Here is a 16,657-nt window from a genome sequence, read left to right as displayed (position 1 = left end):
TTGGAGATCCTCATTGGTCACTTTGGAGACATTTGAAGTGTTTTGTAGGCAAAAGAGTGATGTTTGAAGCACAAATTGTTGTCCAACTGAAGTGCCGTAGCGACATCAGCATAGCGACCTCGCCTGGTCGCTAAGACGCAACCCGAGCCATCATAGCGACATGCGTAGCGACTTACCAAGTCACTATGATAGGAGAAGCCAGAACCCAAGAAATGACTAAGTGTCTGTAGCGACCTCTGCGTAGCGACATGATCACGTCGCTAGGAGGCCACCCGAGTGAGCGTAGCGACCACCATAGAGACTTGCAAAGTCGCTACAGATCCTGAAGAATTGAAGAGTTAATAGCGACCAGCCTGTAGCAGGATACCAAGTCGCTATGGGCGAAAAAAGACTGCCTTTTATTAGGGTTAATCCTGGTTTGTTGGGTTGACCCAGCTCGTTTTTAGACTCATATAGATACTTTTTAGACCTAATTATGTATCATATCTTGTTTTTTCTGTAATCACATTAGCTATTTTGGTGAAAGACTTAATCTTGAGCTTCTTTTCATCTCTATCTCTTGTGATTATTGATTAATCTTGTCCACTAAGCATGATTAACCTTCAATCATCCATGGGTTTTGGGTTATTCATGTCTATTAGTGAGTAGTTACCTTTTGGATTCATGGGCTAGGGTGATTAAGTGAAGATCTAGGGTGTTTAGTGTTAGATTTCTTGTTTTCTTGTTTGTCTACTTCTCTTAATGATAGATTAAAGTTGACCTCTTTAATCTAGAGCTCTAGACATTTTCCACCCATAAGGTGTTTGATGAAATGTCTAAACCAAGTAGAGCTTGCTCTAAACTTGCCTTACACAAAGACCATTGTGTTAAGGGAGTTTAGATAGTTAATAGACTGATCCCTAATGATTGCTTAGATCTTTTAGGCTCAAATATCTTTGATATCTAGTTGATTAAAGCAAATGATCATTTTTCTTGACCATAGAGCTTGCTTATTTCAGTGTTCTAGACTTAAGGAAGTCTTTTGAATGAAAGTTTGCCATCCTTAGATTGGATCTTAATCACTTAAAGTCAAATACCTAGTCCCATGAGTCCTATTGTCCTTGATTGATTGAAAACTTGTTTTTTTATTGCACTTAGCATAGTTCTATTTCATATCATCATTCAAAACCTGATTGCACTTAGATTAAGCATGAATTTGTATTCTCAGTGCATTGAAATCACTTAGGATTGGTTCGACATCTCATATACTACTTTATTTGATTGGGACCCTTGAAAAATCCTATTATCAGTTATTAAGTCAATTACAAACTTATATTTGTAAACGTCTACGATCTTCAACACAATATATTTGTCGGTTATAGTATTATATCATTAGTCCAACACACTACATATGGTTATTTGATTTTATGTAATCAAATTTTTTTATCATAGTGAATATAGTAAACCTAATCATATTCAGTAGTTTTCAAAAACACTATAGATTTTATCAAATTTTTCGATATAATAGCAGATAACATATATAGTAATCGTGGTAGTAATAATAATAATATCTCATTGCAATCAATTTATCCCACTAATTTTGGAAAACTTATCTAACACCCACTATTAAAAAGCTATAAACTTTTTAGTTGATAAATGTATTAATTAAAAGTTATTAATTTGTTTTATACAGTAGACTCTGTTTTGCAAGTATTTACAAAATTCTGCCAGTCTTATTTGAAATTTATACTCTTTAATTACTGAAACTATTCCATAATATCATCTTTTATTCCAACAAACTATATCTATGTATCTTTTATTCTCTTTTCTTTCAATGTTTAGGATTAAAGGCTTTCTAAGTATAAAATTAATGCAATTCTTAATCTATTACAAATAGAAAGAAAATAAAAAGTACGTCTTCGTTGGAAAACAATAATAATGGCTTTTGGCATCCCTTTTTTATTTTGACAAGTATTTACCAGAAGATGTCGTCAAAGCTCAAGCCTCCTTCTGAGATCTCTTTTCTATCTTCTTTATTTTTAGATTTGGTTGGTTAGTTATATAGCAAAGAACTCAGAAACGGTTACTGAATAGCAAAACTATTGAAAATCATCATATCTATTTATATAAAATGAGGCACTTTTGCCTCTCCTAAAGTTGTCCACGTGTACATTTCATAAAGACTGCGAGCCCATTTAATTTTCGGTTAAGTTTCGTGTGTTTGTATTTTGGTCTGGTTTAGTTTGTCCAAATCGGATTGTAGTTTGGTCTGATTTGTGTTTCTCGCGTTTGGTTTCATAAATGCGTTCGATTCGGGCTTCCATAGTTGTCCTCATGAACTCAACCTCGCCGTTCTTTTCATAATCTGGAAAATTCATGTTGCTCTTCTTCTTCTCAATCGCTTAACCTTCCCTGTCGTTTTCTCTTCACCTCCCCTGTGGTTCAGTGTCTTTCTTTTAATTCGGGAATATTTCTCATAAAACCCAGTCACGATGGTGCCTCTTCGTTTCCTTCACTTGGAATCTATATATACCAGCTGGTTGAAAGCATGATTGATCCTCAGAAGCGTAGAAAGATTTCCGAAAATTGGCTTCCTCCGCTGCTGTTCTCGCGCAATCGCTCTCGACTCGGTAGATCTGCCCAGTTCTTTGATTTTGTAAAAAGCCAATGATCTAATCTCTGATTTTTTTTTCGTTTTTCATTTTGATTCTTAAGGCTTCTGTAATGGCCAGCGACCAGAAAACAGAGAAAGATGTTTCTGCCAATTCAACGACTTCTCTTCTCAGTGAAGAGGTTTGTGCAAGAACATGTTCTGTAATCAACCTTGCAGAAGAATCACCCTGTCTCCGCAAACTAAAGATAAAACTGAACCTTGCACCATATGTCAGGTAACAAAATATAGCCAAAGATGAAGCTTTTAAAGGCTGCAGATGCTTGGGTTTTAAGAGATGTCTTAATTTGTTTTTTTTTTTGCAGGAAAACTTCAAGAATGAAAAAAGATTTCTACTTTGGATTGTGGGCATGAGTATCATGCTGAATGCTTGGAGAAATGGCTGATTGTGAAAAACCTTTGCCCTATCTGTAAATCAGAAGCATTGGCCTTGGAGAAGAGAAACCTATAATAAGAAGAAGAATGACTTCTTTTAATCTAATGGGTTTATTTATATATATTTATATAAAAAAGGAAACTTATATGAATAGAAGAAAGTTTTTTTTTCAGCTCCAAAAGGATTCTGTAAATTTGTACATTTTTTGTTTGTTTGTTAACATAACAATGTGTGAATGGTCAAAAACTTTTTCTTGCACTCGCTGAAAAAAACTAGACAGACATCCCGCATCTCTCCGCTACAACAATGTGTCAATCACAATGTACCGTTGTTGTATAGTATGAATTTTTACTTCTATTTTTTTTCATGAAAATTTGATGTGAATGCTGTAAAACATGCGCCAGGCTTAAGAAGAGCACGGAAGACATATGTAGGGATGATGTACCTCAAGAAGCTTTCATGGCTGTCCTCAAACTCGGAAAGGAGGTTTTGTAACACTTTTAACTCGAATAGGAGGTTTTATAACACTTTTAAGTTTAAGTCGCTCGATAAAAATATTTATTACATTGTATTTCATGTGATCCCTTTGTAGTATACTATTTTCACACCTAATACAATCTTAATTGCTTTCAACTAACCATGTTTTCTTTATATATTCCTGAAAGTGATCCTACATAAGTGGGCAAAGGCTTGACAAGAACATTTCTTCAGATGTATTAATATTTTACTAGATTTTGATCCGCGCTTTTGAAGCGCGGAATATTTTACGAAAAATTTCACTAATAATTTAACAAATATTTTGGTAAATTTTAAAGAGTGTGTATTTAAAATATTTTTTCATTTAAATCAGTATTTTTAAATTCAACCCGATTGTGATTATACCGGTTAATCCGGAGATCTGACAATTCAATTTATGTTTTTAAAATATTCATATTAAAAATCACTAAAATCTGAGACTAACCGATTGAACTGATGGATGACCGATATGTAATCTAATTGGATTTAAATTGTAATAACTTCATAATTTGTAATCTTATAATCAGAATTTTAAAGTTCACTATTTTGCAATTTATGATAGTGAACTTTAAAATTATGACGTTTCTACAAAATTTTAAAGAGAAAATAATAGATATAAAATAACTAAGATTAATTATTGTATTATTTGGAAACATTGATAGTAGTATAAAAATATATTGTTTGGAAACATTGATAGTAGTATAAAGAAATAAATATATTGTTTGGAAACATTGATAGTAGTATAAAGAAATAAGTATATTGTTTGGAAACATGGATAGTAGTATAAAGAAAGGAACATAAAGTGATTTAATGTATGTTTAACTATATAGTATAAATGTGTATTTAATTTAAAAACTTACAAAATAAATGTTAGGTCCAACAGAATGTTTCTGTTTTAATAAGATAGATTTTAATCATTATTAACAGAAACCATCGATTTATTTTTGCGGGAAAACACAATAACAACCATGTCCTCTATTTCAAAACAACCAACTTTATAACTTTTGACATAAAAATACTATCTATACTATTAAAAAAGAAACATTCTGAAAAAATCTACTTATAAAAAGTTATTGGACCTATTAACTAGAATTTATTTAAATACAATATTTAATCTCTGAAGATAACATATCCTAAATAATATACAATTAGTTATAAATGTAACAAATCGTTTCGGCTCATGTACCTACATTTTAGGAAAGGTCAGTTAATTGCAACATTTACACAACTGTATATTCTTCAATAAATCTTCGAAGGTTGCCAAGAAAAAAACGAATCATTTGATAAATTTTGTCTTCGGTGCAACTCACATATAAGTCAAAGTAACAAATTCAGTTTAATATTTTTCAGCCATTATATACTAATCCCCTTAGTATTAAAATGGAAGCAAAAAAGAGAATAACCTTCAAAGAGTAATATATTTTCGAGATTGCCATTTTGAGGACGTGTCGGCACGAGGTTCTTTCTCAGACCCTTTATGAAAGAAGGCTTACTCACCTTAGGATATTACGGCTATTGCCATTGGACAGACATGCATATTCGTACGAAAATGATACATATATTCATGTCCGCATATGTATAAAAAGAAAGAAGTCAATTTCGTGATTCGAGTCTATTGTCCACGTGATCTTTGCATCCATTCCCACTTTCTATATTTGTAATGATCTTTAAGAATATGAAATAATTTCCTTTTGCATATGGAAACCGAATGATGACGCATATTAAATAGAGAGTGGAAAGAGCTTCTTTTTTTGGCAATGAAAATCGAATTATTACTCATATGGCAATTGAATTATGACTCATATTAAATAGAGAGTGAATTATGATCTTTTTATTTCGAAATCAAATTTTGATTAATCGATTTCCTTTACACTTTCCATTTTTTGAAATTATCTTTACGAAGATTTTGCAAATTTGTTTTGCATATAGAAACTAAACCAAGTCAAATATTAAATAGTGAGTGAATTAAGAACTAAGATGATTCGTTTTTCAATGATTTGCATACGAAATTTACTGCATTATTTTCACTTTCTATATATTTTGTTAAAAGATCAGTCATCGATATGACAGATTTTGCCTATCATAATCTAATATTTACTTGCAGGTATACACACCAATTAACACATTCATAGTTAAATCATTAATTTATAATTCCATTTAAACAAATGAAGAACTAATATAGTTTCAAATTTAATTCTATTTACACTCGGAGTTTATTATGTTACATTATTATGTATATATTTGTGTGATATGGACCCCTTATGATTGGGCAAGCTATTTAAAAACTTTCTATATTCTAACCTAATGGTTATCCCGAAATTATATATGAATTAAATCATTATGTGTCAATCAAGCACAATTATTTATAACATCTTGTCATAATTAGGGTTATGTGATCGGGTCAATTATTTTCACTTTCTATAGTGAAACCCAAGATTCACCTAATTGACTATCGTATAATATTAATTCATTACTAAACGTCTACGGTTGTACTATATATTCTACACCTACATCAAACATGCATTCCAAGTAACTATCATCTGTAAACACTCGGGCTCATTTCTTAGCATTTACAATGGCAGGTTTTCATATGATTTCCGATTTGAAGCCAAAAATTTCCATTCTTAGGATTAGGGTTAAGGTTATTCGCCTTTGGAAACAATACTCATTGCTGGTGGAGAAAGTATCGAAATGGTTTTGGTCGATTCAACTGTAAGCTTCATTTTATGTGTCTTTGTTCTATATGTATTAACATGTTATATATTTACTAAGTTGAGTTTAATGGTTTTGTTTGTTTATATAGGGGGACAAGATTCATGGTTCCGTTAAGAAATAATTGGTTAGCCAGTTAACACACGGTTGATGAAGGTGTAACGCGGGGGAAGAAGAAATTCTGAATGCTACATTAAACGAAATCTAATTACAATGTTCTCTGTGCATTTATAATTTATTTCAGTACTACTTTTGAGTGAAGAGGTAATGACCATATATTTTAAATTATCTATTTATTTTGAAACTTATCAAATCAATTTAAATTTATTTTCTTCTTAATTTAATTTTTTCTTATCAGGATTCCAAACACAGCTTTCTAAAAACATCTTCGAGCTTTTTCAACTGTTTATTTCTTTTTATTACAATTTATCTACTACTTTCACCAGTTTATTGTTTTTTTCTATCAAACATTTTTACTTTATCTTATCATTTACTATTTCCTTGAGTTAAGTTTTTTTTCACCAGTAAAGGTGTGTGAAAACAAGATTCACCTTTTACTCAATCTTATTGTTTGCTCTTTTAGTCGTTTAATTATCATTATAATAAGGGTATTTATAATTTTTTAATAGTGAGTTCTATCACAAACTCATACTTAGTATGGTCCCTACCTTTTTTTCTACAGCTAACTATATTACCATGCGTTGATGAGTGAAGTACGTGTGATTCATTTTTGAGTTTCATTAGTACCTGTAAGAATGACTGACCACCAATAAGTATGCTGCAATGCAGAACCGTCAAGCACATAGATCGTTGTGGCTGATACCACCTAAAGCGTTGTGTAATTCAATCTGTAGGAAATTTATATCACAGCAATAGTGGAAAACCCCTTATTAATATAGTTACCAAGAAGATTGAAATTTAGGTACAAGTTTATATATAACCTCTGTTTTAGTATTTCAATCCGCGCATTTCTTCTTTTTTCCACCTCTGTTATTAGTTAATTGTATTCCCTTCTCAAACTCTTATAGTGGTGAGAATACTTGTAACTGTATTATCAGATCTGTAAAGAAATTAAATGATTAATGAAAGTCTGTTTATTTATTGTAAGTAGTATGGTAGCAACAGAAAACCAAACCAAAAAGAATCAAAATAAGAATTGAAACAAAAGAAGACAAACAAAGAAGAATATTATTCACCTGGAGTAATCGGTGAGAGTACAGTGAATATTCATGTTCTCTCGATTGAAGAACTTTGAGAACCTTAATCCCTATTTTTTTAACCGAGATATGTGTGGATGTGAGAATCGTGATTTCTCTAGGATAACACGGTGAGATCCTATCGATCTCCCCACTTTCTTTATGAAGCCCATCGCTTACTCCAGGTGAATGATATGAAGCCCATCAGGTTCAAAAATTACATTGGGCCCACGATCATTTTAGTTCTAAAATTTCATCTTTCTAGGTTTAGTCTATGACATGTATAGTTTGACTAATATTAAAATATGTAATGTACTATTATATTTTAAATTATATTTCATTATAATTCATGTTACACATAACATTTAGTATTTGTTTAGCACATAATTATAAATCAGTAATTGCAAAATACCAAAATTATAGGACTATTACATTAACATCTAAATGAACATGTAAACTTTTTTTTTGTCAATCGCATATAAACTAAAGCTTAGATTTTAATGTAAAATGTAACTATATTTTCTTATTTTTAGTTCTCATCCCGCGCAAGGCGCGGGTCTCAACCTAGTATATAATTATTTCAGTCTCAAAGCCATAATAAGAGCATAACATATTTATTAATAAGATTATATTCAATGATATTTTATAAAAAAATAACCATTTAAATACAGTCCAAAATGGATATATTTTAAAAAATAGTTTATCACCCAACGTTAAAGTTGTTATGTAGTAACATTATGCACTATATCATATACTCAATAATGGATCTATTATAATATTTAGAAATTAATTATCAAAATGAATTAACTTATATCATATACCGTGCCATCATACTTTTCTTTGTGCATTACCATTTTACATATATAGTTTTAAATACTTCAAAAGCAAATTTGATAAAGAAGTGCAAACAATATGTTTAAAAATTTGTTCAAAAAATATATGTTTATAAAAAAATTTATGATAAAAATTTGTTATCTAAGATAAATTTAAAATTTTAATAACCATACAAATCTATACTATTAAATTAGTCAAAAATCTATCAAGTATATCTTATGTTTTACTAACTTAACAAATATAACTTATAAAATTCACAAAATATAATAAAAAGAATAGACATGGGCATTTAAGTCAATCAAGCATGTATCGGTTCCTTGCGGGTCCAGATCGTTTGGATCTAAGTAAGAATTTTTTAAAAAATTGTTTTGGATTCGGATCGTTTTTTTTTGGTCATGAGCCATTTCGGTTATATGATTCAAACACATGTTAATTTTTGGGTATATAACAAATTCATATTGGTTCAAGTATTTAAAATACAAAAAAGACTAAAATTCTGAAAACCAAAAATATATAAAACACGAAAACTCAAAAAAATACTCCATAAATATTCAAATATCCAAAAAACCTGAAATGTTTTTAAAATTTTGATATTTTACATAAAACCCAAAGCAATAACAAAAAAAACTCAAACACGAAACTTAAAAAAATTGTCTGTAATACCAAAAACTTATCCAAAATAACTAAATATACAATTCAAGTATTTTGAATACCTGATCCAGTGTCGGATATATCCAGACTAAAACAGAGGCCCGTGGATCATGAAAATATACCCACTGGATAATTTGTCCTAGATCCGAACCCAGATTGAACCTATATTTTTGAGTGATTCAGTTTTTCGGGTTATGGTAAAGTATCTATGCCTACAAAAGAGTTACATAAGAGTATACATACAAATTTCAAATAAACTAATTCAAAAATTATAAAATTTTAAGGAATTCTCTTATATAATATAATATAACTTTGTAACATAATATATAACTTTTATTTATAATTAAAAAACCCGCGCTTTTGAAGCGCTGGTCAAAATCTAGTTAACTATTAAGAAGAGATCGCACATTAAAAAAAAAGTTTTGAAACAGAACATACTATTAAGAAAAAAAATTATATCTAGACCAATAATTTCTTTTTTATTTGTTCTTGTCAAAACTAGCAGCGATTCTAAAACCAGGAACCTTTTCGAAACCCATCTTGTCAAGAACTTTTATGGGGATAATTGGAGGATGCGGACTACCATACTGCGACTAACAGTAAGCATGCAGTATTGAAATATATGTCCACTTCGTATTCACTATTTTCATTTGCAGTTCCAGTTAAACAAAATATCAAACATTATACAAATACATCAATATGAATTTAGACATCTATTCTCTTCTTCTTATACATCTCTTCTGATAATTACGACTATACTAAGCAAAACACTTGACTTCATCTCCTATAAACCAACAATACATGTATTTTAACATCCTCGCGCTTGCGCGGAGATCCGCTTCTAGTCTATATATAATGCCTCTCTTTTCTCTCTTTTCAGGGCATTCACGTCAGATTATTTTTATTGCATGTGAGTCCCACGTATTTTTCGGTATAGTTGGTAGAGTGATTCGTTGTTTGGTTTGATTTAACACGTTTTGGTTTGATTATCTCAGAAGTATTGTTTGGTTTGGGCCTCCGTTTTTGCGTAGTGTTTTAGTTAGGTTTGGGCCTTGGTCCTTTGTATGAAGCGTTAGCAAATAATTAAACATTGCGTTTTGGATCGTGTAGGGTTTTGTCGTTATTTTCTTCCAGAAAAAAAACTCTGCTCCCTTTGTCTTCCTTAAAGCTTTGCATTCCCTGTCCCCTTCAATGTGTTCTTCAAATTCGACAATTAGTGTTGTGTTATTCACATTAAAGTTTGTAACGATTCCGAACTCTTCGTTTGTTTGATGTGATATATATGAACTAGATTTTGACCCGCACGCCCGTGCGGGTGTATATTTTTTTATAAAATATGTTGTTTTCATGTTAATATTAAAATTGGGAAAAAAATCTGAATCTAAGAAATCGAACCGATCCCGATCCAAAAAGAAGTATAAAACCCGAACTGAAATTGATTAAAATATCAAAATTTTGGTATTTATAGAACTGAAACAGAATCCGATCCAAGCCGAAATATTTTAGATACTTGAATGTATCTGAAATAGATTTATATACTTATATATATTTTATTTTTTTAGACTTAATGTATATAAAAACATCCAGAATATATATGGTACTTATAAGTTGATTTAAATAATTGAAAATATATATAAATAGTCAAATGTAAATATCTAAAATAGTTAAAGTATAATCAAATCACCAAAAATGCTTAACATGATTATTGATTATCTGTCCAAATATTTAAATCAAACCAATTTATATGTTAAGTTCAGTTACTCTGATATATGTTATCCAAATTTATATGTAATACATTATTTTGTTTATATATTTTGAGAAATTTAAAGTATACAATTTTAAATGGATTATCCGAACCTGAACAACCCCGCAAAGATCAAAATCGAATCTGAACCAAAATTTAGAAATATATGAATGGGACATAAATCTTTGAATCTGAAAACCCGAAACAAAACAGACCTAAACCGAACCTGAATGTGTACCTGAACGCCCACCCCTAATTCACTATCTACTTTTTTTTTCTTTAAAAACACATCAAACATATAATTTATTGTATTTTATACGTACTATCATATAAATAATGACATATATTATATTTTCAATAATCACATATAATGAAAATATTTTTTAATAATGGTTATTGGAAAATATTTTATTAAAAATAGGTTTTTTTGAATATATGTTATTTTAAATCAATTTTTGATATAAATCAACTTTAAATTATTATTTTGATTTGAAAAAATATATAAAGTTTAAATTTTGTTTTATGATTATTTTAGACAAATGATATTTTTAGATAATTAGATTATCTCATTTTGTATATTTTAAAGTTGACACAAATAGATAGTTTCTCATAATATAATAGATTTCTATTTTTTTAATAACATAAATTCATTTTTTTAATATACTGTTATCTATGTTTCCAAACAATATTATATATTTTTATATTGTTATTCATGTTTTCAAACAAACCTATTTTTGTAATTAATATTCATGTTTCCAAATAAACCTATTTTTTGGAATGTTATCCAAATGAATTTTTTAAAAATATAATGTTTTCTCCGAGTTTTCTTTTTTGTTTGCAATTTTTTAAAAATAAAAAAAAATCTTTTTGATATATCTTTAAAGTTTATTAGCTATTTATTTATGTAGTAATTAAAATTTTAAAACCAGCATTTTAAATAGAATACTATAAGCAAATCGATTTTCACTGGAGATATGAATTTGAATTAATTAATATTCATTCCTTTTAGATTAAATCATCATAATTATCAGAATATTTTTATTTGTAAATAAGCCAAACGTGATTTGCAAGTTTATATGTAGATTGTGTTGGTTGTATTCTTCTTAGATGGTTGCATAATAATAGGATTTTTTAAAGAATACTAGATTCTGACCCGTCCTTAAAAGGACGGGTATATTTTTAAAAAAAATAGGTTTCATATTTATGTTTTCTTTGTAATTATATTCATATGTTTTTTGTAATCATATTTGTTTGTAAATCTTAATTAAAATATATTTTATTAAATAATGGCAATTTAAAAATTGATCTGGTATATGTTCGGTTAGGGATGGGTCGTGGATCGAACCCGGCCCGCTGACCCGCCAACCCGCGGATTTCAATTTTGTTTTGGTCAAAAAATTTGACCTGTACAACCCGCAAACAAATAATTTTGTACCCGCTCTACTTAATTTTGCGGTTATCCGCAGATTATATTTTTTAAACCATAATTCTTTAATTTAGTTATTATAAAATATATAAAATATATTTATAATAATTTTTTTATATATTATCAAAATTTATATACAGTTATATATTTTAATTTGAATAAAATAATATTTGAAACTTAAATAAGATATGGTTTGAAAGTTGAAGTCGGATCATAATTTTAGTTTGTTTTTTTCGTTTTGGTCAAAACAAACCAATAATTTAAATATGTAATTTCAGTACCAATCAAAAAGCGACTTGACTCCAGTGAAAAGATAACTACTTGACTACAATGAAAAAAATAAGATTAGATTAGAGTGAGCTATAGCATCAGATAGCTATTATAGTACTCTGCAACCACCATTTACCAAATTGCTTGAAATTTTTTAAAGTAGACCAGAGAGCAACCGACTCATTTCCCATCTCAATGAACTCCTTCTTTCCTGTGGTGGTTTTGGCTTAAGCACTTCTTAGAGTGTATTTAACTTGACAGAATGAATGAAACTGGAAGCTTTTTAAACCCATCCAGAACCATATATGAGCACTCAAAAAGACCAAGTGTATAGTTTGATAAATAAAGGCCAAAAGGCCGTAACCTAGAGCAGACCTTAACGTGACAACTCCAATAACTTACATACTGAGATTCCCTACAGATAAACCACTCCAGAACTATATTATTCCGAGCAACTACAATATACATATGTTCCATTCTAAAACAACAACCCATAACCATAACCGACCTTGTATGATTCCTTTAGAGAACCCAGACTCGTATTGAAACATTTAAACACCATTTGTGTTTTACCAGAGTACAATCCTGATACATCGTCAAATCTACATCATTCTTTCCCAAAAATAGCGAGATCCAAACTAAAGCTCATGGATTTTGACTTTGTATCAAAGAAACCCAATCTTTATGACTTCTAGCAATTAAATGTGTACCTTTCTTGTTCCAGTAGTGAACTCTGAATGTTTCCGTAACGTAGTTTCAGTAGCTCTGTTACTATCACCACCAAAACAGAATACAATTTATAAAAACTTTGCAAACGATCTCAACCTAGAAAATGAAGAACATGAACTTTCACCCCTCACCAACTTGAAAAATACTCAATAACATCTTGTTCAAATAAATTATGAATAGCAAAGTCAAAGGTAACCTTAAACCACGGACTGAAAAAAAAAGTTCATCATAACTGATGATCGAGGAAGAAGCACAGACTTTTGCAGATAGTTGAGACCTGCGGCTTTGGCCGTTTCTGGCAAATACAGAGTGTGAAGACCTCTGTTCCAAATACAGAACTTCGAAAATAACCAAATCCTGCGAAGATCAAATCCCCAATATCTGCATAATGAGGCAATAAAAACCAGTCAAAATGTAAACCAAAGTTTGAAAATCCAATCAAAACCTTTCTGGATCCATAACATCAAACAATGAAAACTTCCTTGATGGTTCTATGGCAACAATGCATGAATCCATAGTAAGATGCCCTGAAATCGAAATCAACATCTTGATCTGTATCACTCCTTTCCTTGGAAACAGCCGTTTTTGATTCTTGATGTTATTTCCTTTCATCGATTTGTAAAAGAAGACAAATCGATCGCATCTTTCTCAAACATACGATCCTTGGAATTCAGATCATAACGGAGAAACCTAATTGTCGTTGCGAGAAAAATAAAAGAAAAATTAGAAAAACAGAATTTAATAAAACTCATAGGTTTAAAATATTCCAGTGGCACAGATTTGTAAATATTGCTGAAACAGAAGGATACCTCAAGAAAGTGCCTTCTGTTTTAATAGTATTGATTATCAATGTTAGGAATCAAAGGAGTTAAATTGGTTTTGATTTAGTGCACCAATAATATCTAATGATATATTGGTTTTGATTCTGTAGATCAATATTTAACCGAGCATTATTTTATATGGAAACACGTTTGTTTTGAATTTTGCAGACCAAACTAAACCAAGACATTGGTATTTACATGGTTAAGAATTTACAGAATTTGTTTCTTTATGTTGTGAACCGAACTATGTATATACAAAATGTTGGATAATAATTCACACGAACATGTTTGTTTTGATTTCTATTGGAACATGTTTATAGAAATATTGGTATTTTATGTAGTGGACCGTGTATTAAAACATGTTTGTTTTGATTTCTGCAAAAAAAATAAACCGAGTCATATATAGTTGGTGGCATATTTAACTTGATTAAGTAAAGCGACATAACTGGTCAAAATTATACCCAATCATATTTAACTCTGGTTTTAAGTGAAGCGTGCGTGTCAAAATTAAACCAAGTCTTATTTCACTCCGTTTTAAGTGCACGTTAATTTATCAGATATACATAGTTTGTTAAGTCAAAAACGACTGTGTGTAAAGACAATGGCATATAATGGTAAATATTAAGGAAAACTTGGGGTTAAGTACTATTTGTACTTCACTTTTAATAGATTAGATAATAGATGGTTGCGGCTTGGATGAACCTTCACAATCATTGACAGTTTCTATTTTTCCTTCCGATTTACAAAAAAATCTCATAAAGATGTCTACTTGCGATGCCGCTATTGTTGCCCCAACATCCTTCGACGCTATCAGGCTGGGTCGATCTGCCCAGTTCATCGTAGCTCGCCTTCTCTGTTTTTGGGACTCCAGAAACATCATGAAGCAAGGTGAATTCATGGGAATCACCTTGCTTTTCCTTGATGAACAGGTATTGTACCATAACCATTTATTTACGATCTCATTTTCCAGAACGCCTAATGAATTGAGTTAACTTTTTATTTTGTTTTCAGAATTCTGTGAATCCCAAAAATATTTGGAGGTTTGTAATATCTGTTCAAATTGGTTTTGGTAAATTCATTTATTTTCGGGATTAATTTATGCTACAATCCATTACAAACGAAACACCCATTGTTCTGCAGGTAATATGTACCTCAACTCGACCCAGCAACGAAATTTTATTACAACATGAATCTTCCTGCCATGCTGAGTTCACAGCTAGGTAAGAATCCAATTTGATTATATTGTTCCAGAACTAAAAATTTGCTAACGTATATGATTTGCTCTCAGCTTAGGAGGATCAGTTGAGGAAGCTTTCTCTTGCATCGATACCAAGGAAGAGATAAAGAAAAAGGAACATGTCTCCATTGGAGAACTAAAAAAATTCATTCCAACTCTGATGATCAGGTAACGGTAATATTTATTTAGAGTTGGAAGTATCATTTAATTTGAAACGAGACTTATAAGATAGTTTGTAAAATGCTTGGTTAAGACATAAGAATCAGAATTCATTTGCAAGGCTTGGGTTGTTGAGGTTCTCCAACAGAATGGCTGGTCTTTTGTTTCATGCACTGGCTGCCGCAGAAAGCTAGAAAAATCAGGCACTTCTCTGCGTTGCAACTGTGTGTTAATGCCAACGTCACCGGTGTTATAAAGTGAGAATTTTAAAAAGTTTTGTATCGGAATCATTGTTTATTGGAGACCATTTTTTTCCATTTTGCTCGCTAATAAAAATGTTTAATACAGGTTCCATGTTGAATTATCAGTTGATGATGGACATAACAATGCCACTTTTGTGGTCTTCGACAGAGAGATGCTTAAACTCACTAAGAAAGATGCCGCTGCTCTTACTGTCGATGAGGTTTGTTTTCAAAAACCACAAATTTTATACGAAGCATAGAATTGTACAAATCATATTTGTGGAGTTACTAAATGCTTTCACTCATTGCAGATAAATGGTGGTGGGGGCGAGCAGCTCCTGCAGTGTCTAGAAGAACTTGGTGGAAAAGAATTTGTGTTCCAGATCCGTGTTACCCCGTTCAATTTCACCCAAAACCACCACACATTCACTGTTTCTGGAATAAGTGACCACATCGAACCTGAGGTATTATATATATGATTCTGTTAAACGTTACCTTAAACGTCACGTTATATTAGCACATGTTCAACCGTTATCCAGACTTTCAACAACAATGAAGCATCAATTGTTGGTGTGGAGAGTGGCCAAGCATCTGCTTCAGCCAGTACTTTGTTTGAAGGTGAATGTATGATCCAAATCCAACCGGTGCTAAGGGGAAGGAGCTTAACTCAAGATGCCCCATACCCTTCAATAAAATGCTCCAATCTCTCCTTATTATAATATTATTTTTTTTAACGAAAAAGTGGCTAATTACGAACTACCCCTCTTATAATTTTGATATTTACTAAACCCAACCTAAGAATCCGACCCATCCTAAGCTAACCCAAAAACCCGACCCACCCTAAACCTAAACGATGTCGTTTTCCTAGATTTCTAATCTCCTCAATCTAACTTCTCTCATTTCTCCCATTCTTGATCTAACTCCTCGTCCCCTCCGTATCTCCTCTCTCTCTCGCGAAACCCTAAAACGAGAATCTTGGATCTAATCCGTTTCTATCTAAACGGAGAATCTATCAAACTCTCCCTCTCATTTCTCGTGTCTCACTCCGTCTCAATTCCCTCTCTCTTTGCGATTTAAAACCCGGAGCAAAGTCA

General features: G+C 30.9%; 1 protein-coding gene across 1 annotated transcript; it reads left to right on the top strand.

Moving 5' to 3' along the window:
- The first annotated feature begins 15,204 nt into the window (after window positions 1–15,204).
- On the top strand, window positions 15,205–16,207 carry LOC130512765 (uncharacterized). Its single transcript, XM_057011065.1, has 3 exons — window positions 15,205–15,578; window positions 15,670–15,784; window positions 15,875–16,207. The coding sequence occupies exons 1-3, from the start codon at window positions 15,490–15,492 to the stop codon at window positions 16,040–16,042; spliced, it is 372 nt and encodes a 123-aa protein (XP_056867045.1). The 5' UTR covers window positions 15,205–15,489; the 3' UTR covers window positions 16,043–16,207.
- Window positions 16,208–16,657: the final 450 nt, after the last annotated feature.

Source organism: Raphanus sativus, chromosome 5 (assembly GCF_000801105.2).
Source record: "Raphanus sativus cultivar WK10039 chromosome 5, ASM80110v3, whole genome shotgun sequence".
In the NCBI taxonomy this organism is placed as follows: domain Eukaryota; kingdom Viridiplantae; phylum Streptophyta; class Magnoliopsida; order Brassicales; family Brassicaceae; genus Raphanus; species Raphanus sativus.
This window is presented reverse-complemented; position numbering and strand designations above follow the sequence as displayed.